Source organism: Guillardia theta (genome assembly GCF_000315625.1).
Source record: "Guillardia theta CCMP2712 unplaced genomic scaffold GUITHscaffold_3, whole genome shotgun sequence".
Classification (NCBI taxonomy): Eukaryota; class Cryptophyceae; order Pyrenomonadales; family Geminigeraceae; genus Guillardia; species Guillardia theta.
The window spans coordinates 649809-670310 of record NW_005434671.1 but is presented as its reverse complement, the minus strand read 5'-3'; the positions used below and the strand labels follow the sequence as shown (position 1 = coordinate 670310).

Sequence of the window (20502 nt, the reverse complement as noted above, 5' to 3'; positions counted from 1 at the left end):
CCCTCCCTCCCTCCCTCCCTCCCTCCCTCCCTCCCTCCCTCCCTCCCTCCCTCCCTCCCCTCCCTCCCTCCCTCCCTCCTCCTCCCTCCTCCTCCTCTCCCCTCCCTCCCTCCCTCCCTCCCTCCCTCCTCCTCCTCCCTCCCTCCCTCCCCTCCCTCCCTCCTCCTCCTCCCTCCTCCTCCTCCTCCCTCCCCTCCTCCTCCCTCCCTCCCTTCTATTGCTAACGATGAAGGGGCAGCATGGGCTTGAGTCTCTTCGGAGGAAAGCTCTACCAGCCCGTGAAGCCCTACGACCTCATGCTGGGCTCCAGCGTTTACGTGCACCTTGCGCAGACGCAGTTGGGAGCGCGAGGGCTGCCGGGGCTGGTGGAGGACATCCAGCCGGAGAGGAGGAGGAGGTACCTGGTGTGGGTGAGGACCGGGTTCACCGACTGGGCGAGAGACTTTGACCGTGAGAGACCCAAGGAGTGGATGACGATTGCGTCTGAATCAGGACAAGGGGACGCGATCATCTCCTCCTCCGTCCCGCGGTCAAACTTCAACACGTTCTTCTTTGCCTTCACTTCCGTCCTGCAAATCGTCTTCAATCGAGGATGGCCCAGCATCTTCTGGAACGCGGTGGATCAGGTCGGATTCTACTCCTGCTGGTATTTCTACTCGCTCATCTTCATCGGCAACTGGCTGCTGGTCAGCGTTGGGTTTGGGATGATCATAACAGGAAAGATCGGCAGGGAGCGGGAGACGCAGGAGGATCGAGGGAGGGTCCCTCGTCCTCGTCCCAGCCTCCTCGCGCGAGTGCTGATGAGCATCAGGAGGAGAGTGATAGGAAGCTCCGAGGAGGCCGAAGCCCAGCTCGATTCTGCGCTTTCACCAACCAAAGCTTCCAGTCGGGACAGGGAGGAGGAAGAGATTAAGTTCACAGCGTTCCAAGTCAACCTACAGCAGACTCTGTCCTCACAGGCTTACCTGGTCCTCAAAAGTCTCGTCGTCGTGCTCTCTTGTGCCTGCACGCTGCTCGAGCGGCCCAGCATCTCAAAATCCGAGCGGTCGCTGGTGATCTTCTTGTATGCTGTGACGACGGTGCTCTTCCTCTTCGACTTTCTGCTTCACGTCTGGGGGTTCACGGCGAGGAGATGCGTGCGGCGAGTCTCGTGGGTGGTGGAGGCAGCGTGTTTGATGGCGGCGCTGCTTGACGAGATCGTATCCTTCCTCTACAGCAAGGGAGAAGCTCCAGCGGACGGGTCGAGCTCCCTTGCTGTGGTCCGAGTCTTGCGAGTCTGGTTCCTCCTGGACCTGCTGCTCTTGAGGAAGAGAGGAAAGCTGGGACTGCAGTCGTTCGAGCTCCTTCTGCGATCCCTTCTGCACTCCGTCAGCCCCATCCTTAACACCGTCCTCCTCAGCGTCGTCGTCTTCACCGGCTTCGCCATCCTCGGCATGCAGTTGCTGGGAGGGAAGCTTAATCAATGCTCCGACCCTGTCATCTTCGCCAAGAGCAACTGCACTGGAAGCGACGGGCATGCGAGGCCTCGGATGTGGTACAGCTCTTCCCTGACCTTCGACTGGTTTGGCTCTGCCTTAGAATCCGTAGGCTTTGGTCCCCTCCTCCTCTCCTCCTTCCCTCACTCCTCCTACAGGTCTGGGTGATCTCAGCGGCCAACGACTGGATCGGCTTTATGTGGGAGGGAGTGGACGCGACGTCAACCGAAACTGGGGTGCCCCCGCGCCTCCTCCTCCTCCTCCTCCTCCTCCTCCTCCTCCTCCTCCTCCTCCTCCTCCTCCTCCTTCCCCCTCCCTCATACTCCTTGACTTGCTGCAGCCGTATCAGAACCACCAGCTTGCCATCGCCTTGTTCTACTTCGGCGTCACCGCCTCTGCCGCACTCATTGTCCTCAACATCTTCATCGGGGTCTTTGTGAGCTCCTACCAGGGTGAGACGCTCTGACCTCTCCCTGAGACTGACCGGGGACCAGCCATCCACCGGCAGGCGGAGCGAAGCCGATCAGCTCCGAGCAAGCCGACGAGGAGCCAGCTTCCTACCATCTTGGACGTGCGAGAGATCAAGGACCCGAGGAAGATTCTTTGCAGGAAGATCATGGTAGGACGGGGAGGAGGAGGAGGAGGAGGAGGAGGAGGAGGAGGAGGAGGAGGAGGAGGAGGAGGAGGAGGAGGAGCTGTGGGCGTGGAGGGCTGACAGGGAGTAGGATGGAAGCTTGGTTCAGAACGTGATGACATGCGCCATCTCCTTCACTCTGCTGTCGATGCTCCTGCAAAGCTATCATCAGAGCGTGCTCCAAGAGAGGCTCGTAACCGTCAGCAACGTCTACTTCACCCTCCTCTTCGGCGCAGGTCGCTTCCTCTCGCTGTTTCTCTCCTTCACTCACTTGCCGTCAGAGTGCTTGTTTCGCATCTTCGCGGTTGGGCAGAGACATTACTTCTCGTCATACCTCAACTGCTTCGATTACAGTGTCTTCCTCGTCGGCGTCATCGGATTGATAAGGTTGCTCTAAATTCGCTCTTCTCTTCCTCTCTTCTCTTCCTCTCTTCTCTTCCTCTCTTCTCTTCCTCTCTTCTCTTCCTCTCTTCTCTTCCTCTCTTCTCTTCCTCTCTTCTCTTCCTCTCTTCTCTTCCTCTCTTCTCTTCCTCTCCTCCCTCTTCTCTTCTCCCCCCTCCTCGCTTGCCCGCACTCTTCTCTGCCCTTCAACTTGAGTATCTTCTTATCATCTTCGCTTCGTTCGCTCGCAGCGACTCGCCTGCTCTTGGAGGATGGATCAGATCTGTTCGCTGGATCCGCGCGTTCCGCACCCTCCGCGTCCTTAAGGTCCTGGGGGCGCACAAGATCGTCAGGTCCATCGGAAGCATCCGCGACGTCTTGCTCGCGTTGCAGAAAGCTGTTCCCATCGCCCTCCACCTCATTCTGCTCCTCTGCTGCGTTTTTTACATGTACGGGGTCATCGGAGTCAAGGTGCGACCCCACGAGAAGGAGGCGGAAGGAGAGAGAGAAGGAAGGAGCGGGAAAGGACGAGAAGGGAGGGAGTAGAAGGGACAGCAAGCGAGAGGACAGAAAGAGAAGAGACAGGAAGGAGGACAGCGGAGGAGTGACAAATTCTCATGTCTTCGGTAGATGTTTTCAGGCATGTGCGTTGACGGCGATCAGTTCCTTCCCGGGTTGAGAGCGTCTCGATGTCTTCTGATTCAGGACGAAGATCCCAGCTCAGCGCTCACCAGCAAACTACTTGGCGCTCACACTCACTTCCGCCACGTTGGCTGGGCTCTCCTCTCACTGCTTAAAGTTGCCACTGGTGCCTGCTCCCTGCTCCCTGCTCCCTGCTCCCTGCTCCCTGCTCCCTGCTCCCTGCTCCCTGCTCCCTGCTCCTGCTCCTGCTCTGCTCCCTGCTCCTGCTCCTGCTCCTGCTCCTCCTGCTCCTGCTTCTTTTGCTACCTGCTTGTACTGCTCCCGCTCCCTGCTCCTGCTTCTACTGCTTTTACTGCTCCCTGCTCCCTGCTCCTGCTCCTGCTCCTGCTCCTGCCTCCCTGCTCCTGCTCCTGCTCCTGCTCCTGCTCCCTGCTTCTACTGCTTCTGTTCCTGCTTCTCCTGCTCCTGCTTCTCCTGCTCCTGCTCCTGCGTCTCCTCCTCCGCTCTTCCTCACCCTCCTCGCAGTTGACGGAGTGAGCCCGCTGCTCAAGAAGCTTGATCTCAGCCCTGGCGTCAGGCTGCCGGACGAGGAGACGGCGGTCAGCAAGGCCATCGAAGCTATGAGGATGTGGAACAACGCGACGAGGAGCTCGCTGAGGCGAGCCTTCCTCCTCGAGGCCCGGGCCCACGTGCCCGGCTGCCTCACCTCAAGCGAGCTCGACAGAATGCAGGAGGTAACGCACGCGCTGACAAGCTGACGATTGTTGGAGGAGGAAGGAGAGGGGAGCGAGGGAGGGGAGAGGGATGGACAGAGCGAGGCAGCGAGGAAGCGAGGCAGGCAGGCAGGCAGGCAGGCAGGCAGGCAGGCAGGCAGGCAGGCAGGGATTACCAGAGACCTTGCGAGTCACCCGACTGGAGCAGGCAGGAGTTCTGGACTGCAGGCTGGCAGATGAGGAGAAGGCTACTAGTTGTCGCTCGACATGCGGAAACTTCTGGTTGTCACAGGTTGGAAGAAGAAGGAGGAGAAGGTAGTGAGGGAGTGACAGGTGTACTTCATGTCCTTCGCCATGGTAACTTCCTTTGTCCTCCTCAACGTGCTCGTGAGCGTCTTCATCATCGAGGTTTTCCTCCTCCTCCTCTCCCTCGCTTGACGCGTTTGCAAGTTGCGGAGAAGTCACGACAGGTCGAAGCCCAAGATGATTACCAAGACGCTTGACGTCGAGAAGGTGATACTCCTGCCGCGAGCTTCTGCCCGCCTGCCGCGAGCTTCTGCCCGTCTCCTCACTCGCTTGTCTGCCTGCAGTTTCATCGCATCTGCAAACGATGGAGGTGGAACGCGGTGCTTCGAGTAGCTTACGGGTCGATAAGGAGAGGGCAGGACCGAGGAGACTGATGCGACTGAGCAGGCACTGGCTCATCCTCAACGACTACAGCTTGCATTCTGATAGCGCTGAATTCACACAAGACAGTCGGTCGACCTCTACTTCCGACCTCTCAAGCCTCTCCTCCTGCGGGGGGTGAGGTGAAGGTTGAATTGAGCAGCTTCTCATGCATGGACAGGATCCTGCCGAGGGAGGAGGAGCTGAAGGAGGAGGAGAGCGTCTCGGAAAGCGAGCGATCCACAGAAGCTGCGCACAAATTCCTCATTACGAAGGGGAAGCGCCTGAATCGCCAGCATGCGGACGAGGAGCAGGCGGAGATGCACAGGCCTGAAGGAGGGCAGGCGGGCTCAGCTGCCCATGCAGCAGCCACCAGGCAGAGCAGGAGGAAGAGTTCGGTAGCAGCACGACATGCGGGCACGAGCAGCCTGAAGGCTCTGCGGGATAGTCTGAACGAGGCAGACAAGGTAGAGGGACGAGGAGACGGGAGCTGCCTGAGCACTTTACAGGTCACTGAGAAGATAGCAGCCTTCAAGGCTGTGAGCCGAAAAGAGCTGAGGAAACGATGATGCTTGGAAGAGCCACTGCTGTATGATAAGTGCTGCTACCTGTGTATAAGCCTCTCTTCTTATCTTATCTTCTTATCTTATCTTCTTATCTTATCTTCTTATCTTATCTTCTTATCTTATCTTCTGATCCTCTCTCGTAACTTTCTCTTCTTGAGCTCCCTCACTGAGGCTCCATTGTGAGTGTCTCCGTGCAGAAACAATTTGTCTGGAGGAACCGCCGCGTCCTCTTTCCTTGAGAAACGATCTTTCAGCTCTTGCAGCATCTCGTCGTCTAGTCCCTCTTGTTGATCCTCATCACCATCATCGTCATCGAAGTCTATCAGGTCATCGCCGAAGAAATCTTCGACCGACACGATGGTATCTGTCAGCTGCAAACCATTCAGTAGCGAAGTCGAGGAGGAAGCAGCACCTGGTCGTCCAGCCAGCAGTTAAACTCCAGCAGCTCGTTGTCGCACAGCCCATGGCCCATGTTGAACTTGAACAACCTTGACATGGAGAAGCCAGCTTTCTTCCCCCTCTTGTAGCATCTCTTCCCCAGCTCGTAGTCCACCACCTGCCCACACATCAGTTTGACGTCCCAAGTTCGCCTAGCAGGGGCTCCTCACTGAGTCATTGAGCCCATGGGCAAGGAACATCTGAACACCGCGTCTCTTCCCCACCACCTTCCCCTTCCAGAAGGTTGGCAACAGGTTGTCGTACCACGCCGGCTTCACGCCTCGCAGACTCTCGGGGAACCAGCCAGACAGTACGGCACATCCGCCAAGGCTGCAGACCTGCAGTTGCTGGTCATCCTGGAGCTGCTTCAGCCTCTTGTTTTCTTGTAGCTCTGAGCCCTCTTCCTGCTCCTGCTCCTGCTCCTGCTCTTGCTCCTGCTCTTGCTCCTGCTCCTTCTTCTCGTCCTCTTGCGGCTGCGGCGCATCCGTCACAAGACTTGGATGCAGCCCTCGCAGTCACCTTGCTCAAGAAGTTTCGCATCGAGACAGCGATCGCCACACTTGAACCTTGTCCGAAGCCACAGAGAACAATCTGACAGCAATCGAGATAAGAACGAGGAACACCGGGCCCTTCGACCCTCACTTGCGATGGATTTGTTCCGCGTTCAATCTCATCATCGATTATCTTGCAGACAAAGTCTGCTCGGTGGTCATGCAAAGGAAGTCTCCACCTTCATGGTGTATACCTACACTTCGTTGGAATTCATTGACATCTTCGACAAGTTTCCCTCCTTCTTTCTTCGTTGAAAACCAACTTGTTGCGTATCTGTGTCCACTGGTAAGCAAGGAAACGATGGTCATCAGGCAGATACGTGAGGTTCGTTTCGTTTGTCGGCCGTTTAGGCGCAGTGAGGAAGATGTACTTGAGCCATGCGCGTTGAATCCTGCAGCTCAAGTCCTCACCCTTCAACTGCACCGATCGCACCATCTCTCACCTCCTGTAAATCGATTTCGCTTGGGCACAACCACCGCCGAAGTCATGGAGCCAGATCACAGTCCCAGCATGCCTGGTAGGAATCAGCTCGATCGAGCTTTCGGGGTATGACCTGAGTTGTCCGTAGGTCATGAAGGGCCAGAAGACCTGATGGGGCCCGAACTCGATGCCGTCTCGCGACAGATCCTTGATGAGCCTTGATAACCTCGCCTCCGCTGCTGGCCTGAGCCACAAGTGACTGACACCAGGAGACCACAACGAGATCAGATGTCAACCTGTCAAAGGTGAAGAAATCTTCATCCCGTACATCTCTGTCCAAATCTTCCCATCCTTGGTCGTTCTTCCTCAAAAGTGTCACACTTGGATCTTAGTGTGTACTGTCACCTCTTGAAACGTGTATACTTCAGTCCCATCTTCCTCGTCTACAATCTTTTCTTTCATTTCACCATTCAAAACCAACCGGACCTTTTGAAAGCTCAATGATGATCGAGAGATCACTGGAAACTTACAATTCTGTCTCGCCATTTGTAAACAAACCTTTCTTTCGTTGGTATTCGTTCGATTGGAAAATCATCGAGGAAAACGTTCTGATGTCCCTTCAGGTGCACGCTCTTCGGTTCCAAATAGCTGTAAAGTTGTCTTCCTGTGTCGAAGTCTTGTATGGCTTTCTTCCTTCCGCTATCATCACAAACGATCCGTACGAGCACATTTCGCCACTGGAACACGTTTGGAGGAAGGGGATTCCCGTCCTCATCCATGGATAGTCGTTCGGCTCGGAACTGTTCTAAAGTGAGATGGCCATGACCTGGCAATTCAACTGTGTGGCTCCCTTGAAACAAGCCTTCAAATGTCGTGTTGGTCTCAAGGCTGGGAGTAAAGGCTGATGCTGTACCTCGGTCGTGGCTTATCGCATCATCCTCTTCCAATTCAATCTCACGATCTCGTTCCTCATCAATGTCTGGCTCATCATCCAGAGCGTATTGGTCAGGAATGGGTCTGGTCTTGTCCTGGTCGTTTCTTGGCACCAAACTATCCGAATCCCCTTGGGACAAGCTCTGGTCGTGCATCCATTGATACATCTCGCTATCTTGTGAGATCGCAGGCTTGGAGTTAATGTCTTTCTTCTTTTTGCGACTCTTCTTGTTGAGGATCTTTTTCTCCTTTGAGGCTCCTCCTCCTCTCAGTCTCATCTTGACTTTCATGGCGCACAGACATGAGATCGGCCCCCGATTCGAAGACCAGGGCCTCCTGGCAGTATGATAATTGGAGCTGCTTGTCAGGTCGTTGCAAGCACCAAGAAAGTTGGAAGCTACAAGTATCATGAAAGCAATCAATCGCAAAGAGAGGAAGGAAGATGTTGGATGAAACCAGCACAAGCTATCCTTCTCTGCCCTCCTGCTCGCACTCCTGTTCATCTCGGAACCGACCATGCGCATTCTTTTGTCATCCGTGCTCCTTGCTTCACCTCTCATATCATGCTCCTTGCATGATGCGTCCCAACCAGGACGAGGCGGGCCGGGTAAAGAACAAAAGATTGTGTCGTCCCTCAGTATAGCTAGTTAGATCCCCCAACTCGGATGGGGGGATGATGATTTGATTCTGCTGCCGGCAGCAGCACGAGGCAGAATGGTCTTGTCCTCTTCATTGGTCTGCATGGGAAAATGCTCTCAATCCACGCAATGACGCACCAACATTTTCAAGAACCGAAAAACAATAATCTTTATTCACACTTTACTAAACGGGCATCCTTTCCCAACCGTGCATTCCGTGGGCATCATTCCTTTGCTGGAAACTCCTTTTGCCCCACAAGCAGGACAATCCACCTTCATTTTTTTAAAGTGAGAAACGGGAAAGAGCAGAGGTGTTTTGGGAGAATGGAATACCTTCCCTTCAGGGCCATCTCTTGGCAAATTCCATCTGGCCTTAAAACCAACCTTGGGATCGTCCAGACTGCTGAATCTGGCCATCGGGTCCTTGTAAATGAAATTAATCTTGAGCATCTTACCAGCAAAGCTCTTCGATCATCACCTTCTTGGGTTTAGAGGAGGAACTCAACAGTCGATAAACATCGACAACCAACTCCTACAGATGGACATCAGGAAACGCGATGAGCCGAAGCAGGGCCGAGGTGCATCAGAGAAGAGGTTGACAAGGTATAGATGGGGGATGGGGAAAGTAGAGGTCGAGGTTGAAAACGAAACAGAAGCACTCACGTCACATCCCTCAGGAAGCGAGACCTTCAGCAACTTGAGTCATCCCCAATGGTGTACATCAAGTTCAATACCTTGGTACAACATGCACGAGCCACAGACCGGGAGCCAGGAAAAGAAGGATCCTCTATATCACATGTACAGCTACCGCACAGCCCGGTCTGGCATCCTCGGGGCAAGCTGATGCCTACAGAGTCACCCACTGCGAGTAGGACATCGCCTGGGTTAGCTGCTGCAATCACCTGCCGAAATCATGAGCATCGCAAGCCGCTGCATCTCTTCAACAATTCACACGTCGTTGGTTCCGTCAGAAGGGTATCGTCCAGGAGCATTCACAAAACGCACAGCGATTTCACCTGGAGCAAGTTCCTGGAAACCGATATGAGTTTTGCATCAAATGTATCTTGGATGCAAAGAATTTGACGACATCAAACAGCAGAACTCACATAGTCTTTCAGCCTCTTGTTCTTGTCTGGCCATTCTCTCTCGATGGAATGTTCGTCGTCGTCATTGCCGCCTGTTTTCACTTTGGTTGCTACTGCCCTCAAGGAACAGACATTGGAATGTCTAGAATGCACGATAGGTGCATGTGGATGGCGTGAGGCTGCTAGAGGAGCCCAAGCCTCTACTGAAGTCATGGCCACCATTAGCAACCCTACCGCTCGCATCGCCATGGCCTCTGGGTTCCTCACAATCCTAACCCACCTCTACTACCCTCAAATAAACACCATAATGAAGGTGGGGGTGGGTACCACCCACCCCTTTTGTCGAAAGATCCGAGAAGGAGCGTGTACAAAGACCACCCCCGCAAAGGAAGCCAAACTGAACAGGAAAGGTGGGGTGGGGGGTCATCTGCAAAGCAGTGGGTCAGTTTACACACCTTAATTTTATTAAACAAGCTTAATTATTAAGCAATTTATTAAGCACACCAGAACAATTCTGATCTGAGGCAAGCCTGAAAATCGTTCTCCTAATCCGGACACCACCCATGAACGAGGCACATGATATAGGGGGTGAGTACCCCTCATGAGACCCTTCTTTTCAAGTGACAGCCAGGGGTGTAATTTGTGAAAACTCTACTAACCTTCGTTTGATTATTTGAAACTTTGGTCTGTATTTTGGCATACTGAAAGTTACCTGGTCTGTTGCATCCACCAAGTAAAAATTCACCCAACCCCTACACTCTACCTGTAGCACCTCTTCTGCCTCCAGGCATCATTTCGCCTACCCCCAGCTCCTCCCGTATTGACTATGAAACCTTCAATGGGGATTGAGCGAGCCTGTGCTCTCGTAGGTTTTACTACATGTACCTAACACCCCAACTTTGAGATCTCTTGACCACCCCTACGAAGACTTGACCTTTACAACTACCAAATGCTCTCACACCACCCCTACCCCCCTCTTTTCCAGCTATTCCTGGCGTTCCATTTGAACCAAGGCTCAGAAATCTGATTGAATTTTAGGGTCGCCTAACTTATAAAGTTAAAATATTGTTATAATATCGCCTAAATCATATAATAATGTTGCAAAACAATATGTATTTTAAAGTTGTTGAAAAAGATGGTATTAAGTAATAACCGTACGAAAATTACTAGGTTTTCGAACGATAGTCCTAATTCAAAGGATATCAATAGAATTTTGATTATTCATTGAATAATTCATCCACCACAGATGGGTTATGTTTGGTAGATAAATTTCATCTATATTAAGTTTTAGAACGTAGAAAACTTTTTAAGAGGAGCCTACCCGCTGGCGTTGCTGCATCTTCGGCTGCCTCACCCTCCTCTAGCAATCTGCTGCTCTTGCTGCTACCAGCTTCCCTCAGCTCTTACCCTCCGCGCTCCTCAACCCACGTGCTCACAAGCATTCGCCTCCTGCCTTCCTTGTTCTATCCCTCATTTGCCTGGACTGCTCTTCTGCCCTTCTGAAGCTTTTTTCGAACCATTTATCAGGTCAGCAATTCGTGTTTTCCGTTTGTTTCATGAATTGTGTTTGTACTTTCTTGGTTTTCTGCATTCTTTCCTCTCAAACCATAAATCCTCCTGTTTTGAAAAACGATTTTCTGTCTTCTTATGCTAATGAAAGTATCTTTGTTGCATTCGCTTTCCAGTTTTCTTCGTGTGTCAAGGATAAGCTGTACACATGTTAACTGTGTGCGACAGTTGCTGGAGTCTTCTCTCGAATAAGTATTGGACAATGGAGAGTGCAAACCTCAATACGGATACGCCGAAGCCTTGTGCTGGGGGATGTGGTTTTTTTGGTTCAGCCCCTTTGGACTTTTATTGCTCAGTTTGTTTCAAGAAAAACATCGGGGAAGAGGAGTTCAAACGTAGAACCCAGTCCATCAAGAAGGTAGATTCTGAGTCACTGCAAGAAAATATCAGCGTGGAGGAGGAGAAGAAGTCTAGTGTTGATGAGCAAGACACGGCAATCGCAAAAACTGACATTCTGGCCCAAACGGTTTGTAAAACCGAGACAGAGGTGGCTGCAACCGCGTCTTGTGAGGAGCCCGTTCAGAAGAAACCGGCAACTAATCGATGTTACACTTGCAAAAAGAAGGTTGGGCTCACCGGGTTTCACTGCCGATGCGACAATGTCTTCTGCAGTGCTCATCGATATTCAGACAAGCACGATTGTTCGTTTGATTATAAGGCCGCCGGTCGTGAGCAACTTGCGAAAGCTAATCCTACAGTCGCTGCAGCAAAAATTGAGAAGATTTGATCCTTCTTCCGAATCTTGGTGCTGTTTTCCAAGGCAGGATGGCGAGTGACAATCGTGAAATGATCACAGTTGAAAGCAGATCGCGTAGTCTCTTTGATACTTTTTTAAGCGTTATGATCCTTACAAGTGTTGTGTATTTCTGTGTTTTCCCGTTGCGTCTGATATCACACTGCCGCATGGTTCAAACCAAAACAAGCAAACCACAACGCGCTATCTCAACCATATTTACTAACCTAATAAGCACAAGAAAAGACAACTATGATCAATGGAAGTTGATAGGAGGTTCCCAGGAGTCCGGGGGGTCTACAGTTGGGTCGCCCGAGGCCATGACCCCCGTGTATTCATCATTAACTCGTGGTCCTTTCCTCCAAGTGTACGGCTCCATCGATTCTGAGTCCATGCTTGCACCATCACGAGGGTGGTAGTGTGCGTTCCACCCGGAGTTGTCCCATGCGGAGGTGCCATAGCCTTCGCTACCTACACCACCCCAATGGCTTCCTCCGTACAGTTCCAGGAAAACTTTCTTGGGATTTCTGGAAGTGTGTTGAACTCTTGAGCGCTCTGACGAATGATCTCTCTGCCTAAGGACTTGTTGCCGAAGTGGCTTATCATTCCAAGACACCAGCATTGGTTTTGGGGGCTGACTTTCACCAAGCAGAAGCTGTTTGCGGCTTTTCTTGAAGTTGATAGGAGGTTCCCAGGAGTCCGGGGGGTCTACAGTTGGGTCGCCCGAGGCCATGACCCCCGTGTATTCATCATTAACTCGTGGTCCTTTCCTCCAAGTGTACGGCTCCATCGATTCTGAGTCCATGCTTGCACCATCACGAGGGTGGTAGTGTGCGTTCCACCCGGAGTTGTCCCATGCGGAGGTGCCATAGCCTTCGCTACCTACACCACCCCAATGGCTTCCTCCGTACAGAATTTGGACAGGAGCAATTGGAATCATGAGGAGGCTATAGGAGCGGGTGAGAGGGAGGGCGAGGAGGGAGAGGAGGAAGAGGGCGCAGGCGCATGTCAGCACGGCCACACCGAGTTTCGATGCCTGCATGACTGCTCACGGAGAGACACAAGCTCGCAGGCGATCTACCCACCCCCTATTTTTATAGGATAATCAAGGGTACTAGGGTACTAGACTCATTGGGCCCGCCTCGCGATGGTCAAGGCTCAGCTTACATGGCTCTGAGGTGGGCGCACGTAGTTATAAACCTGTCGCAATGAACAGGCTGGCCGCATGCTTGCGGCTTCAGCTTCTCATGCTGGTATGCTCGCAAGCTTTTCACACATCCCGCATAATGCTGCCTCGTCTTCCTTCCTCTTCCCTCTCGTGCAGATCTAGTAGACGTTTCATATCCTTGCAAAGGGCAACTTCCCGATGTATGATGCAAGTCACTGCGTTAGATCCCGACATCTTTTCGAAGAAGAGTGAAGTGCTTGCCTCTCTTGCTGAGATCGATGACCCAGTTCTTGGAGAGAGCATTGTATCTCTCTCTGCTGTGAAGAATCTTGAAGTCGAACCTTCGGGTGACGTCAGCTTTACCGTTCAACTTTCTGCCCCTGACCTGCAAGGGGTGGTGAAGCAGGCGTGTCAGAGTGCACTCTCACAGCTTCCCTGGGTAAAAGACATCGAGATCACAGTAACGTCTCTTCCGCCCAATGACTCGCTGCGAGAGGCTTCGAGAAATCAAGCGACTGGGTTGAAGGGAGTCAAACACGTAATTCTTTGTGCCAGTTGTAAAGGAGGTGTAGGAAAGTCAACAACCGCCGTAAATCTTGCATACTCGATGCACAAGCGAGGATTCAAGACTGGGATACTCGATGTTGACATTTATGGTCCAAGTTTGCCGACTATGGTGAAGCCCGAGAGACCTTTCGACCCGAGAAGAGACATAGTGGGCAACGAGATCATGCCGGTTAATGGCTTCGGAGTGAAGCTCATGAGCATGGGCTTCATAAATCCGGTGGACTCATTTGTCATGCGAGGCTCGCGTGTCACTCCGCTGGTGCAGCAGCTAGTGAGCACAACAGCATGGGGCGAACTTGACTACCTCATCATCGACATGCCGCCTGGAACAGGAGACATCCAGTTAACGCTCTCTCAGATGGAGACTCTCCGGATAGATGCAGCTGTCATCGTGACCACGCCACAGAGACTGAGCTTTGTTGATGTTGTGAAGGGCATCGAGATGTTTGACAAGGTTGGAATCCCCTCGGTTGCGGTTGTCGAGAACATGGCATTTTTCCAGAACGATGGCATGCAGGATAACATTCAGGCTTTTGCCAACAAATATTCCCTGCCACAAGAAGCAGTCTCTGAGCTTGAAGAGATTTTGAAAGCTAAACAGTTTCTGTTCGGTCAAGGTCATAAGCAGAGGTTGCTTGACATGTGGGGAATTCAGAACAGTATTTCCATCCCGCTCTTTCCTGACTTGGCGAAGCAATCTGATTCTGGAATGCCGTATGTTCTTGCATTTCCTGACACAGACGTGTCACGCGCATATTCCGCCCTAGCAGAGTCGGTCATATCTGAGGTGAGCGTCTGGTCACACTTTGTCAGGTTTGACTCTGCACAGGTGGCAAAGATGGAGAGTGGCAAGAACGTCATGCCAGAGATCGAATACGATGCTCCTAACAAGCAGTTTGTCATCGATGGAAATCAGCGCATCAGTGCCAAGGAGATGCGACGGTTGTGGTAAGTTCAATGCCGCGAAGGTTGCAGACTTGCCCTGACGTGCGGGCGCAGTCGATCTCCTGCCAACGATCCGAACAATGTGAAGGAGAGCGTGGAACCTGTGGACTTCGTTCCTCTTGGAAGATATGCAATCTCAATTCAATGGAATGATGGGCACCAAAGTTTGATGCCTTATCGATCTTTTGTGAACTCTTACAAGTAGAAAACAATAAACTTAACAACATACACTCTCAGCCTTCCAGGCTCTTCCCTAGTCGACGAAAGTGGCCTGGTGACATGTCCTGCAAGAAAAGTGGGAATTGGGTTCAACTTGCGAGGCTAGCGAGGCTGAGGTCCACACAGGTTCACGTCAGGAGCTTGCTGCCTGGACGAGGAGTAGCGAGGTGGACAGTCTTGAGCGTGCTGTTGCTCTTGAGAGCTGCCACAAGAGCTTCTCCGCTCTTCAAGGAGATGTTGTTGCTGTCCAGCCAAAGAATCTCCAACTTGTTGTTCACTTGCAGAGCTCTCGCCAAGTTTGCAGCCCCAGCATCAGCGATGGAGTTTTCCGATGCGTGGAGCGAGACAAGACCGCGATTGATTCTGAGGGCGTCAGCCAGCGCCGTTCCTCCGTTGGCCCCAATGCCATTTCCTTCGATGTCCAACCAGCGTAGCTTCACGTTGGTTTGCAGCATGTCAGCGATCGCCGTTGCTCCAGCATCGCCGATTTGGTTGCTGTTGAGGTCAAGCTTCGTCACGCTCTCATTCTTCTTGAGGGAGTCAGCGATGGCGGTCGCGCCCCTGCCGTTGATGTCGCAGCAGCGCAGCAGCAGCGTAGTGAGCTGAAGCTGCGGGCGAGCGAGGCAGTCAGCAAGCGCTTCGCAACCTGCTGCTCCTAGTCGGATGCTCCAGTGCGACAAGTCTAACGTCGCTGCCCCGTTGCGAACCTTGTGCAGAGCCTCCTGCAGAGCTCCAGGAGAGCCGTCATGGCGGCCGGGGGCATGGGAGGCAGCTTGAGCCTCCTTCTTGTCGTAGGCCTCGAGCTCGGCTAAGATGTCCTCCACCTCCATGCCACCTCACCCGCCTCCCCCGCCTCAGAGCCAACCGACGGGTAGCGATGATGACTAGGAGAACCTGGATGCTGTCGGGGAGGAGGGAGGGGGGGGATGTGAGGGAGAGCAGAGAGAGGAGGGAAAGAAACGAGGAGAAGTTGCGATCAGAGAGGAGGCAGGAGAGATCGGAGGGAGAGAGCAGTATTACAGGAGAGAGAGGAGAGATGGCAGGAGAGGAGGGACACGAGGGAGGGAGAAAGGAGATGAATGAAAGGGAAGAGAGAAGGGGATTGTGGTATGGGAAAGGGAGGAAGGGACTGGCAAGAGGAGAATTATGAAGTGGGAGAAGAATTAGATGAGGGGAACTGAAAGAAGCATGGTTGGATGAGAATGGGCTCTTCTGAGGGTTTGCGATGCATCACAATCTTTGACACGTTGAATCCGCTGACCCGTCGCTGCAGTTCACCAAGACAAGCAAGCGAGAGCACATGAGCACTTGTGAAGTGGGTCATAGCGGAGATCATAGCTGAGGTCCGAGGATGCGAGCAGGAACGGGATGCAAGTTCCTTCTTGCTTTGATCTTGTGTCACTGTTACGTGGTTGAGGCTGTTCCCCGCGAGGACTGGGCAGAGCAGTGGTGCGAGTTGAACGACTGCTATGGGGTGAAGGAACGCGAAAAACGACAAAACACCATAGATAAGGTGGAGAAAGAGCATCGGAAGGCGGCGAGAAGATATCAGACAACCGGTGAGATCCGAGCGATCAAGACCGAAGCAGTGCAGCACGCGTACTTCGGCTATGATGGCCCCGTCCTCGACCATCCAGCATTCCCCGGCGTTGCGAACGAGCATGCGGAACGTGCTGAGAGGCGACAAGAAGAATATGCTCAATCGATCCGCAAGATGGTGGAGCAGCGAGCAATTTCTCCTCCTCAACCCTCGGGCGGATACCTGCTTCCCAACTCCGAAGAGGCCGCGCAGCTTGCCGTAAGAGAGCAGGATGACACCGCGATCGCCATCGCTCGCAGACGACACGCGGTGATGAAGAGCGAGGTGAGAATGGGCTGCATGTACGACTACTTCGAAGAGCCCTACGGAAGGGAAGGGCATCGCATCGGCCGGATCCTCACAGTCCCCAAACGTGTCAAGGGCTGTGCAGCTGGCTCAGTGTGGAAGGACACGGGAGGAGGAGGAGTTGAGCTTGTCTCCAGGACGGCAGAATCTCTCGGAAGCGTGTGGAGGAAGGTGAACGGCACCGACCGCGAGTGGTTCGATGACGTTCCCGCGCCTCCCAAGGATGTTCCTTGGGCCATGTCGTGGAAGGAGTGGAGGTCCCAGCAACTCCTTCCCTACAAGCAGCGAGCTCCCCCCCCTTGCGCTCCTGGTTACGGCGGCGCTTTCTGCAAGATAGAACTTGGAACAGGCGCAGACTACGTGGATGAAGAAGACGAACCTCCTCCTTGGGCTCAGATGAACGATGTGAAGAGGCTGAAGCAGTTCTGGAAGGAGCAGCACATGCTAGCAACAGGGAAGAGCTTGTCAGGGGTGAATCTTGACGCTCACCGGCGGGGTTCTCTTCCTCTTGCTCCGCTGGAGTACACGGCAGGGACAGCCGACAAGAAAGCCATCGCCTCCGGGGAACGAAGCTGTCTCTGCGACCCGACAGACCTGGAGTGCATCAAGAAGTGCACTGACGCCTCGTTCCGACAGCCCAAGACCTGCTACGACAAGTGCGACCACACCGGCTGCCATCAGGAGTGCGTTCACGTCCAGCTCTCCTTTGCCAGCGACAAGCCTTCGGTCCCAGCTGGCCCGGAGCACGACAAGCCTAGCAAGGCGAAGTCGATCGCGAGCGAGCACAAGGCTGATAAGAAGGTCGAGGCAGCAAAGCAGCTGAGCGGAGAAGAAAACAAGGCGAACGCGGCGGGGAATCTGAACCTTTGCGAGACCGGTGAGGCTGCGGGGGAGTGGGAGGGACAGGAGGAAGAGGGGGAGGGGGAGGGACTGGAGGGGATGCCTCACGTTCCTCCAGGTCACTTTTCTATCAACGGTCAAGCCCCTTGCCAGCCGTGTGCGGCAGGTTCTTATGCTGCCGAGAGAGGAGCGGTGACATGCACGCGCTGCGAGAGGGGATCGTACCAGAACCGGACAGGGGCGTCAAGCTGCGAGACCTGCGGGGGAGACGCTGCGACTGTGCAGGCGGGTGAGAAACTTGGCAAGCCTGAGGTCGCTCCTCTGACCGGCGACCAGGCGCGACGTCGGCGAAGGACTGCGGGGACTTTGCGATGCTGACGGGAGTGCAGCTGATCGAGTACGAGCGACAAGTTGACGACAGCATCGTCCTTGACGGTTCAGAGGAGAAGGACGTCAAAGTGAACCCCACAGGCAGCGCCATGGTGCAGGATCAAGCGAGGGAGGAGGGAGGAAGTGACCGTTTGAGCGCAGGGTCCGTGGTATGGAGGATGGCGGATGCTGGTCTACGGGAAGAATCTCGGCAAGTCAGCGGAGGACCTCGACGTCATTCTCGTGGGTAACGTGACCTGCAAGAGGAGCGTCTGGCTCTCTTCCTCCTCCTCTGCGTGCATGGTACCGCGAGGGATGGGGTGGAACCTGCCGGTCACGGTAGACCTCAAGGCCAGCTCGGCGACCCTGGAGGGAAAGTTTTCGTACGAGGCTCCGGTCATCGAGTCCTACCACCCGCGCAACGGAGCTCCTCGCGCTGGCTTCTGGGTCACCATCACCGGCAGAAACTTCGGGCACGTGGACACGCAGCCAGTGGCTTATCTGGCTGGGCGAGTCTGCCTGGAGACCTACTGGATCAGCGACTCGCGCGTCCTCTGCCGGGGACCCCCGGGGGTCGGAGGTCCTGCGATGCTGCACCACGTGGACGTGACGTTCGAGCCCGCCGAGCACGTGCAGGACATGCCGAGAAGGTGAGGGAGGATGCCGGGGGGGGAGACTAGACGAACGGGAGGAGAGAGACAGAAAATAAGAGAAGGACAAGACAACAAGAAAAGACAAGACAAGACAAGACAAGACTGTAGCAGGGAGAGAAGAAGAGTAGACACGACTATAGCAGGGAGAAGATGGAGGGCCTCTCTATATCTGACACGTTTTGATCACGCAGCTTAAGGAAGTGGGTCAGAAGTTTGCTAGCAGCAAAGATTTCAACTGTATCAGCAAAGAAGGAGGCGAACCCTGTAGTGGAGATCGACGTCAAGGCAGCGGCAGACGCAAGCGACAAGGCACTTGCGCGCACAAGCATGGATGGAGAGAAGAGGAGGGCAGACAAGGTGAGTCGCTGAGGAGCCTAAACCCTAAACCCCACAAGTCGAGTTGATTAGAATGCTAGAGTAGTCCTTGGGATCCTTTAGTCTCGTCCAAAGGCGATCTCACAACACAGTTGGCCTCTAAACCCTAAACCCTGTCGACCTGACACAAGTCAGCAGGAGAAGAAGAAAGGAGGAGATGCTGGATATGCGACGACTTCTCTCGCTGCCCTGAAGGATAAGTGGAATGAAGAAGAGCAAAGATTCAAGCAAGAGCTTGCAGAGCTACAGAAGGTGAAATTTGATGTGTTGAAGCAGCAGCTGAGAGCAAACAGGACAAGCTCGAGCAGGAGGAGGATATGATAGCATCGTACTTGGTGATGGTGGAAGACAGAGACATCAAGCGGGAGCAGCAGGAAGCGGAAGCTCGGAGGAAGCGGCAGGAAGAGTTTCTTGCTCTGCAGGTTGATCGCAGCGTCTTGGCATGTCAACCTCACGAACGTATGCAGGAAGCAGAGCGAGCGATTAGAGAGCAAGAGTTGGCTGCGATGAGAAGTCGTGAGCAGCAAGAGGCTTCGCGACTTGAGGTCTCTTCTTCCTCCCCTACTTTCTGTCAATCTCCTCTCCCTCTCCCTCTCCCTTCCCCTTCCTTCCCCTTCCGCTGTTATCTCAGCCTACCCCTCTCCTCTTCCCCTCGTCTTAGAATACCTCGTCGTCCCTTCCTCTCCTCTCCCAATACCCTGCATCCCCATCATCTTGCCCTCCTCGATTCGTTTTCTCATTCTCCTTGTTGTCATTCTCCTCACCGTGCCCGCGTGCAGCATCTCATTCCCTTCCCCTCATTCTCTTCATTCAATCCTGTCCACTCCTCCTCCACGTCGACTTGCTCCACTTCTCACTTCTTGCACAGAAAGCAAAGGGAGCGATGGATAAGAAACTCGACAAGTTCAGGAAGGCTCAAGAGACGGCGAGGAGGAAGAAGCTGCGAGCCGATGCCACGGTGAGTTGCTGGGAGGCAGCGAGATGTTGGTGAGCTCTCGGAGCAGGAGGCGATTGCGGCTTTGTCCTCGTGTATCGAGCTTGTCGCCATGGACTGTAAGTCAGGCAGCTGCAGACTCCTGACAGCTGCTGCTCTCGCGTCCCCTCTCTGCAAGCTGGAGGTGAGACGGAGCGAGAGCAGAAGCAGAGGGAGGCAGGAGGAGAGGGAGGGAGTCGGTGTGGAGGGAGGAGATGACGATAGTTTACAGGACCTTGAAAGAGCTTCGCATCTCATTCAACAAGCTCAGCTCGAGCAGGAGGAGGAGGCACAGAAGGTCGTTGCCCTCCTCTTTGACCTCCGACGGGGCCTAGAAGATGGAGAAAAACGTCTGCGCGAGGCTGAGTCCGCACTTGCCCGCGTGCTCGAGAACTCAGCAGATGCAGGGAGGGAAGGGAATCGATGCAGAGAGGCGCTGGGACAGGCGGAGGCTTCTCTCCTTTCTGCAGGTCTTGCTTCAAGAGACGCCATGGAGCGGGTCAAAGACGTGAGGAGAAGACTGGAAGAGATCGAGCTGAAGCATGCCGTGAAGGCGCAAGAGGAAGCCACGAAGAAGGAGGAGGAGGCAACGAAGAAGGAGGAGGAGGCAACGAAGAAGGAGGTTGAGGATGCAACAGCGACGGGTGGGAAGGAAAGCATGGTTGTGATGGACAGAGAGGAAGTTGTTTCGGTGAAAGAAGTGCTGAATGAGGGGCAAGAGGAGAAAGTGAAGGAAGTCAAAACAAGCGACGAGGAGATGTCAGTTGCTGTCTGCGAGCATCGAGAACTCTGCTCTGGAAACGACACGACCAAGAGATCGCGCCAGCTGCCGGACAAGTGCGGTGTGGGCATGGCGGTGAAGGCGGTGAAGGCTGGGAACGAGCAAGTGGGACTTGAGGTAACGCGGCTGGTTGACGGCAGCCCGGCGAGCGAGAGCGGAAAGATCGCCATTGGAGACAGGTGAGGAGAGGCAATGAAAGGGAAAGGATGAAGAAGAGGGGGGGAAGGGAAGGGATGAAGAGGGGGGGAAGGGAAGGGATGAAGAGGGGGGGAAAGGGGTGGA

At 54.0% G+C, this 20502-nt stretch overlaps 7 protein-coding genes across 7 annotated transcripts in view; 4 read left to right on the top strand and 3 right to left on the bottom strand.

The window, feature by feature from the left end:
• GUITHDRAFT_132199 (hypothetical protein) overlaps positions 1–5080 on the top strand; it is a gene marked incomplete at both ends in the record, with an annotated part of 8778 nt that extends 3698 nt beyond the window's left edge. Inside the window, 16 exons of the mRNA XM_005841402.1 lie at positions 239–1583; positions 1634–1711; positions 1816–1927; positions 1970–2094; positions 2282–2345; positions 2391–2496; positions 2742–2961; positions 3196–3298; positions 3658–3866; positions 4054–4137; positions 4179–4253; positions 4296–4358; positions 4436–4491; positions 4539–4649; positions 4693–4978; positions 5021–5080. Coding sequence (XP_005841459.1) covers positions 239–1583; positions 1634–1711; positions 1816–1927; positions 1970–2094; positions 2282–2345; positions 2391–2496; positions 2742–2961; positions 3196–3298; positions 3658–3866; positions 4054–4137; positions 4179–4253; positions 4296–4358; positions 4436–4491; positions 4539–4649; positions 4693–4978; positions 5021–5080 — 3097 coding nt within the window. The remainder of the gene's footprint in view (positions 1–238; positions 1584–1633; positions 1712–1815; positions 1928–1969; positions 2095–2281; positions 2346–2390; positions 2497–2741; positions 2962–3195; positions 3299–3657; positions 3867–4053; positions 4138–4178; positions 4254–4295; positions 4359–4435; positions 4492–4538; positions 4650–4692; positions 4979–5020) is intronic.
• A 187-nt stretch (positions 5081–5267) lies between these two features.
• GUITHDRAFT_160680 (hypothetical protein) lies at positions 5268–9392 on the bottom strand (the record flags this gene model as incomplete). Its single annotated transcript, XM_005841401.1, has 15 exons — positions 5268–5448; positions 5490–5633; positions 5686–5988; positions 6035–6106; positions 6158–6213; positions 6261–6340; positions 6387–6458; positions 6510–6731; positions 7046–7817; positions 8244–8331; positions 8392–8481; positions 8537–8590; positions 8722–8745; positions 8793–8960; positions 9165–9392. Coding segments are annotated over 15 exons (2553 nt in total), but the record flags the coding sequence as incomplete, so codon positions are not given.
• Positions 9393–10466: 1074 nt separating this feature from the next.
• On the top strand, positions 10467–11581 carry GUITHDRAFT_159135 (hypothetical protein). Its single transcript, XM_005841400.1, has 2 exons — positions 10467–10670; positions 10881–11581. The coding sequence occupies exon 2, from the start codon at positions 10915–10917 to the stop codon at positions 11437–11439; it is 525 nt and encodes a 174-aa protein (XP_005841457.1). The 5' UTR covers positions 10467–10670; positions 10881–10914; the 3' UTR covers positions 11440–11581.
• A 343-nt stretch (positions 11582–11924) lies between these two features.
• GUITHDRAFT_150022 (hypothetical protein) lies at positions 11925–12501 on the bottom strand (the record flags this gene model as incomplete). Its single annotated transcript, XM_005841399.1, has 1 exon — positions 11925–12501. A coding segment is annotated over exon 1 (563 nt), but the record flags the coding sequence as incomplete, so codon positions are not given.
• A 91-nt stretch (positions 12502–12592) lies between these two features.
• Positions 12593–14330, top strand: GUITHDRAFT_156868 (hypothetical protein; the record flags this gene model as incomplete). Its single annotated transcript, XM_005841398.1, has 4 exons — positions 12593–12595; positions 12861–13973; positions 14010–14128; positions 14180–14330. The coding sequence occupies 4 exons, from the start codon at positions 12593–12595 to the stop codon at positions 14328–14330; spliced, it is 1386 nt and encodes a 461-aa protein (XP_005841455.1).
• Positions 14297–15188, bottom strand: GUITHDRAFT_150021 (hypothetical protein). The gene has a single exon (XM_005841397.1). The coding sequence runs from the start codon at positions 15172–15174 to the stop codon at positions 14473–14475; it is 702 nt and encodes a 233-aa protein (XP_005841454.1). The 5' UTR covers positions 15175–15188; the 3' UTR covers positions 14297–14472.
• A 507-nt stretch (positions 15189–15695) lies between these two features.
• On the top strand, positions 15696–20403 carry GUITHDRAFT_99954 (hypothetical protein; the record flags this gene model as incomplete). Its single annotated transcript, XM_005841396.1, has 11 exons — positions 15696–17106; positions 17188–17358; positions 17406–17551; positions 17601–18088; positions 18283–18448; positions 18605–18718; positions 18760–18888; positions 18934–19011; positions 19335–19424; positions 19471–19584; positions 19672–20403. 11 exons carry the CDS (start codon positions 15696–15698, stop codon positions 20401–20403), a joined length of 3639 nt encoding a protein of 1212 aa, XP_005841453.1.
• Positions 20404–20502: the final 99 nt, after the last annotated feature.